The 7,134-nt window shown below is 38.3% G+C and overlaps 1 protein-coding gene across 7 annotated transcripts; it reads left to right on the top strand.

Annotated features, from left to right (window-relative positions):
- The first annotated feature begins 698 nt into the window (after positions 1-698).
- LOC120070024 (putative pentatricopeptide repeat-containing protein At5g65820) lies at positions 699-6,407 on the top strand. Of its 7 annotated transcripts, none has more exons than XM_090315859.1 (6): positions 699-1,038; positions 1,616-3,862; positions 4,486-4,519; positions 4,657-4,836; positions 4,938-5,080; positions 5,347-6,407. In XM_090315859.1, exon 2 carries the CDS (start codon positions 1,936-1,938, stop codon positions 3,859-3,861), a length of 1,926 nt encoding a protein of 641 aa, XP_090171985.1. In that variant the 5' UTR covers positions 699-1,038; positions 1,616-1,935; the 3' UTR covers position 3,862; positions 4,486-4,519; positions 4,657-4,836; positions 4,938-5,080; positions 5,347-6,407. The 7 variants fall into 7 exon arrangements, with proteins under 7 accessions (XP_090171985.1, XP_090171981.1, XP_090171983.1 ...); XM_090315855.1 differs by having other exon boundaries at positions 5,339-6,407; XM_090315857.1 differs by lacking the exon at positions 4,486-4,519.
- Positions 6,408-7,134: the final 727 nt, after the last annotated feature.

The raw sequence follows: 7,134 nt of genomic DNA, 5'->3' as shown, positions 1-7,134 counted from the left end.
AAAAATTGAGCCCAAAATGGCAAATGACCCAAAATTTTAAAAAAAATATCAAATGACTTTCTGCTGATGCCATAGATGAATGAAATTACAAATTTATCCTTTATATTTATTTCTCTCTTGCTCTTTTTTTCTTCTCTGGCGTGACCTTTGGCTTTTTTTTTTCTTTTCTTTTTTCCTTTTTACTTCCTCTTCTTCTTCGGCGGACGAACTCGGCAAAAATATTTTATTCTTTATTCTTGTTCTACCGATGTTGCTTGCAACTTCTTCTTTGACCAACTTCAACAAAACCAAAGTTGATAAAATTAAAGAAAGCGAGAGAGAGGCCCAGATCGAGAAAGAGCGAGAGCGGGACTGAGAAAGCGAGAGCAAGACTAAGAGAGAGTGAGAAAGAGAGATAGAGAGAAAGAAAGGGGATAGAGTGAGAGAGAGAAAGGGAGAGAGAATGAGAGAGAGCGAGAAAGAAATAGACCGAGAGCGAGAAAGAGAGAAAGAGCGAGAAAGAGAGAAAGAGAGGGTGAGTGAGAAAGAGACGGAGAGAGCGAGAGAGAAAGAGCGAGACCAAGATACTTTTTCGGATGTGCGATATTTTGGTAATTTTACTTGAATTTGAGTATTTTGTTAAAAATGGGATCATTTGACATTTTCGACCTAATTTTTAAGTCATTCGTACAAATTTACTGTTCAAGTTCCTCATCTCCATCTGAATTTCCTCTTACCCACACCCAAGTTTGCTGTTGCTCTCTAGGGCTTTTTCTCCAACTTCCTTCAACCCAGCCGAAAACCTCTCAAAATGCGGGCGGTAGACCGGCCGGAACCTCTCCAACAGCAGTTCGCGAAATCCCAATCATTCTCCTATCGATACCAATCCAACGCTTCTCCCTCCAAGCACAGCACCACCGCTTCCAGCTTGTCCTTCTCCGAGAGCCGATTCGATTGACCACAAAGTAGCGTTCTACAAGGCGTAACCACCCATGTCGAATATCCCCACTTCTAACTTCATTAGTCTCATGTCGAACAGTGGGATTTCTTTGGTTCCAGGTACGTGAACTTCATCTTTTTCTTCTCCTTCGGCTTGCGGTTTCAGAGGACATCGACCCACGCTCGGTCATCCACACATCCATACGAGACACGACCAAATTCATTCATTCCCTCATCTCTTCGACCCTCTCGTTCGACTCCTTGAACCCACGATCCACCTTAGTCTCCAACGCCGGTTGTCTCTCTCCCAATCGTCCAGCTTCTCCTCCACAGCTACTACACTTCCTTCCAAATTGATAGGATTCAACCAAATCAATTTATTTATCAACAGTAGAGGGAGAGAGCTCCCCTATCTCTCCAACATCTCTTACAGAGACGATTTTAATCTGAAAAGTGCACACCTTCATGATATACACTCTTTCCTCGGGCCCTCAACTCACAACCTCCTTCCCCTGAGACACGATCGTACTAATTTCTCCCTTGAGCCCCACACACTCTCACCACTTTCTCCCACACGTACTACATATCCTGTACACCCCCTTTTTTTTCTTACGTACATACACCCTCGTGATTCGAGGCCTATCACATTTCTTTCTCGGATTTTTATCTTATGGGTTTTATGTCTCTGAAATTCTAGGTTATAAATAAGTGTTCTGGTTATAGAGACTATAGATGATGATTTGGAAAACAGATTGAGCTTTGCAGTCCGTGTTGTTTGCTGATTTGGTTGTGGAAGTTCACTCTGAGATTTTGTTCGGTTGGGATATTGGAAGTGGGGGAGGCATAGACATGAGTGGCCACAGGTATATAATACCTGAAAATAAATAAAAGCGAAACTGCTGTTGCGACAAGGTTAGGTGGAAGGAGGATGATGGAGGAAGAAGAAAATGTATGATTGTCAAAGCAATTTCACAGTGTCTTATGTATTGACATTCACTCCAATTACGCTGACAAAAAATGCACAGATTTTACTGGAGAACCATTCATGTCTTCAACAAGCAATCTTCGAAATCGAACAGTCCATTAATCTTCCTTCTAAAAAAACCGCACTTGTCTCTTTCTCTAATAAGCTCTCAGACCAGTCCAAATGGCACAACACAGCATGGAGGGTTTGGGCCTATTCACCTGAAAACAACTCCGCATGAATCCACCCGTGATAGAGACGCCGATGAATTTTCCATCGACGTCGAAAAGGTGTACCGGATTCTAAGGAAATTTCACACCAGGGTTCCAAAACTCGAGCTTGCTCTGCAAGAATCTGGTGTAATTTTGCGCTCCGGTCTTCCGGAACGAGTTTTAAGTCGGTGTGGCGATGCTGGAAACTTGGGTTACCGGTTCTTCGTCTGGGCTTCGAAGCAACCGGATTATAGGCATAGTTATGAAGTGTACAAAGCTATGATCAAAACTTTAGGGAAGATGAGACAGTTCGGAGCTGTTTGGGCATTGATTGAGGAAATGAGAAAAGAGAATCCATACATGTTAACCCCCGAAGTGTTTATTGTTTTGATGAGGAGGTTCGCTTCCGCCAGAATGGTAAAGAAAGCAGTTGAGGTGCTTGATGAAATGCCTAAGTATGGGTGCGAGCCTGATGAATACGTATTTGGGTGTCTTCTTGATGCTTTGTGCAAAAATGGCAGTGTTAAAGAAGCAGCTTCGCTATTTGAGGATATGAGAGTTCGATTCAATCCAAGTTTGAGACATTTCACATCATTGTTGTATGGCTGGTGCCGTGAAGGCAAGATTATGGAGGCGAAGCATGTATTGGTCCAAATAAAGGAATCTGGTTTTGAGCCTGACATTGTGGTTTATAACAATTTACTTGGTGGGTATGCTCAAGTAGGAAAAATGCGGGATGCTTTTGATCTTTTGGCAGAGATGAAGAAAGTGAACTGTGGGCCAAATGCGGCTTCTTTTACAATTTTGATTCAGGCCTTCTGTAAAATGGAAAAGATGGATGAGGCGATGCGTATTTTCATTGAGATGCAAGGGAGTGGATGCGAGGCAGATGTTGTGACTTATACAACTCTGATTAGTGGATTTTGCAAGTGGGGGAACACAGACAGAGCTTATGAGATACTGGGTGATATGATTCAGAAAGGCCATGATCCTAGTCAGTTGAGTTATTTGTGTATAATGATGGCTCATGAAAAGAAGGAAGAGCTGGAAGAGTGTATGGAACTCATAGAAGAAATGAGGAAGATTGGTTGCTTACCAGACCTTAACATCTATAATACAGTGATAAGGTTAGTATGCAAGTTGGGGGAGCTTAAGGAAGCTGTTCAACTTTGGGGTGAAATGGAAGCAGGTGGGCTTAATCCAGGTCTTGACACATATATTGTGATGGTTCATGGGTTTCTCAGTCAAGGTTGTCTAGTTGAAGCTTGTGATTTCTTCAAAGAAATGGTTGAAAGAGGTCTATTATCTGCTCCACAGTATGGTACTTTGAAGGAGTTAACAAATGCTCTTTTGAGAGCTCAAAAGCTTGAAATGGCAAAAAACATGTGGAGTTGTATAACTACTAAAGGATGTGAACTTAATGTCAATGCTTGGACAATTTGGATTCACGCACTTTTTTCAAATGGGCATGTGAAGGAAGCTTGTTCGTATTGCTTGGACATGATGGATGCGGACTTAATGCCACAGCCAGACACTTTTGCCAAGCTAATGCGTGGCCTGAAGAAACTTTTCCATAGACAACTAGCTGTTGAGATCACAGAGAAGGTGAGGAAGATGGCTGCAGACAGGCAAATCACTTTCAAGATGTATAAGAGGCGGGGGGAGAGAGATTTGAAAGAGAAAATCAAAGCCAAAATAGATGGAAGGAAAAGAAGAGCACATAGACGCCGCTGGAGTGGAGTGCACAAGAAAACTAAAACCCTGTAATGTAAGAGCCTTGTCTTGATGAATGCTTCATTTTGCAGTTTCTGTAAAAGATTTACTGCTCAGGTGGAGGGTTAGGAACTGTGTTTTTTATTTTTGCTTATTGCTAGATTTCATATTGTGATTCTTGTTGATCACCTGATGAAGCAAATTCCTGCTTTATGTACGTTCATAGAGGAGGGTGTTTGTTTTTCAGGATGGAGATATTGTTAAAAAATGAAGATGGATGTCTATAACCATCTGTTATGCAACTGTGTTTATTGCACTGATTGAAAAGTGATCATTGCCTGATAGAGCAAGAAAATAGACGATATTTGGTTCCGTACACATTCATTTAAAAAATGATAAGCCAAAGATAACCACGGTAGTTGTAGAGGATAAAGAATCTTCTTCATAAAAACAAATTTACAACGCAGTTTTACTTTTATCCATCTAGAGCATAACGAATCCAAATAATGAAAGATTTTATATTCTATACAGCTAAACTCTATTGAAGAAATTCAATAATCTCACTTTTGTTCTGAACTTTCTTGATCTTCCAATCAAATGACTCGGCATTAGCCAGAACAACATGATTTCAAATGTTTGTCTTTACAACATGAATTCTAAATCATACAGTGTGTGCAGGAATTTAATTACTACAGGGGAAAGCCTGAAACATGTAAGATTGTGATTCAATCTGATTCTGTCGAGATCTTGCTTAGTGTTTTATCCTTAATATGATTTATCTCTACCTTAGCCTCATTTTTTTGGTTTCAAATGTATGCATTCTCATCGGTATAGTTTCTATTTTTGCAGTTTTGATATATCAGCTTGGTGCAGAAAGCATTCGGATCAATTTAAAATAGGTATATCCATTTGATCCAACAAATAGCGTGAAAGTTCTATGCCAAAGCGTATTACTACTATATGGTTCTATCACTATGTGAGAAATTCACTTCTCAAGGATTATAAAATTCCTGACACCAACAACTTCAGGTATGTAAATTTCTCAATAGACCAATTACCCGATAACTGTTACTTTTCCTTCAATTTAGGCAACTACTTCTACCTTTCCTTCAGTCTGGCAATCTTTGCAGGGCTATGTTTCTATACCTTGAAGAAAATTCTGGATTGAGCTAAAATCTTTTTGCATGCGTATTGCATCTGGTAGCGTCACAGGGAACAAGGGAACAAGGGAAACAGGAAACTGATCTTATACATCTGTCTGCCGAAAAGTGAGGTATAACCTTTCAAATGATCATGTCCAAAGTAATATTTGATTCCTTTTCTCGTAGAAGAAATCAAGCATTACCTATATCAATTGCTATTCTAATCTAATTAAATCAAATGTCTCGTATCATCCACTTCATTTTTTTTTCTGAGTTCCTTTCTGTTGACTTTTAGCAAATGATCTCTAAGTATGATAATCTGTCTCATCATAGATTTCCTCCTGCCCTGAACAAAAATTAAGAGTAATCTAACTTTGTAACATTGATAGGAATACAGGAAGAGAATATGCTATATCTGTAACAGCTCCTCATATCTTCAAGTGTTATGATGCCGATTGCTTCCCCCTCTTCAGAGAGCTTGGGCAGCAGGTCATCAGCAATATGGAGGACCTCTGAGTTCATGTCTTTAGACCATTTCTTACTTCCAGAGAATTCCGATAGGAATTACTACGATCGGAAAATGTGTTAAGCCTTTTCAGTGATCTCTTGGTCTTTAAACCTCTTTCCTGTAGATGATTTTCCCCATCGATGTCCACTTTCACATCTTTTGCTGCATGTGCATTTGTGTTATATATATCATCGTCAAAGTGAAGAAGCCAAGTTAAGTAGAAATGAAGAAGGTCAATGCTTACCCTCAAGTTGATTTCCGTTAACAGACCTCTCTGGATTTTCTTTTTCTCTTACGACAACAGCCATATGACTGTGACCTTCCTGGAAATCATTTAGTATGTCGTATAATGGCATTGTTTCTGAGACCCTGATGGACAAGTTTGGATTTTTAGTGAAAATAAAAGTTTTTTACCCTTTCAACTAGGTGATGCCTTTTATAGTTAGGTTTTGTAACATCATCTTCGAACTTGATCTTTGAAGTGTCAGTGGCCAAAGAATCAGCATGTCGATTGGTAGACCTGTTGACATGGGTTAATTCCACATCAATTCCTCTGACTATAATTGAGAATACGGTGGGCCTCCGCTAGGCAATCGAAGTACTACTATTATTCTATCATTCCACCGGGACCTGAAGAAAATCGCCGGCCTTCCTTCGATTCAACCCAAGTGAAGAGCTTCTCTGTAATCACATTGCCTAAATGAGCAAATCCATTTGTATGTAAATCATAAACCTAGTGGGAAGAATTCTCATTTTTGCTTACAGTTACATTAGTGTCCATTACTGTTGATTAAAGAATAAAAAATCATATGGGTGATAGTGATAGGGAATGATTTGGAATGAACTTTATGTACCTTCATCATCGCAGCTTTCTTTTGGTTCATCTAGAATGAATGTAACCATCGCATCTTTGAAGAGAAAATGAAGGATTTCCCAGAATTCTTTGATAACCTCTTGTATACATTTTTAACTTGGGGTAAATTCACCCATTTCTTTCGTGATCATAAACCTTACATCTCATTACACAATGTGATACCATTATGTAACTCTACATGATATCTTATGTCATCTTGTAATTTTATACTATCAATGAGATTATGGTTCATGTTTCTCATGAAAAAAAATAGTGATAGGGGATGATGTGTAGTCCTTCATCAGTAAGCTTCTCTTAGATCAGCTGGAAAGATTTCCTAACATGCAGTATACAGAAAAATTAGGTGCATAAAAGTACCATGGAATTTTTCGTAACGGGAAGTTCTTAATTGGTACCCCATCTGGTGAAAGCCTAGTTATTAAATTCATCTTCAATTTAAATATGGAGATTTCAATAATACAAGAGCGTAGCTTAATTGACATGGTGTTCATATTATCGACCTCGAGGTTTGAGGTTCAATTTTCCCATTCATACTTTAATTACAATATCTTAAAAAAAAAAAAATACTTTTGACAAAAGTTTCAGAAATGATTAGTTTTATATGACAATTTGAATTTAAAGATAAATTAGTCAAATTTTGTCATAAAAAAGTTAATTATTTTTTTTAGTAGAAAGAAATAAATATAAATCAAATTATTCACATATATAATCTAAATTTTAACATTCAATTTAAACATATTTATTACCTTTCCTAATAAATAATTAAATTTGAAATTTAAATGTAATATTTATATAATAATAAT

Source organism: Benincasa hispida, chromosome 7 (genome assembly GCF_027475165.1).
Source record: "Benincasa hispida cultivar pf3 chromosome 7, pf3_genome.v1.1, whole genome shotgun sequence".
NCBI classification, from domain to species: domain Eukaryota; kingdom Viridiplantae; phylum Streptophyta; class Magnoliopsida; order Cucurbitales; family Cucurbitaceae; genus Benincasa; species Benincasa hispida.
This window is presented reverse-complemented; position numbering and strand designations above follow the sequence as displayed.

Coding starts and splice junctions, on each gene's coding strand:
- LOC120070024 (XM_090315857.1), top strand. CDS start 1,936: ATGCACAGATTTTACTGGAGAACCATTCATGTCTTCAACAAGCAATCT.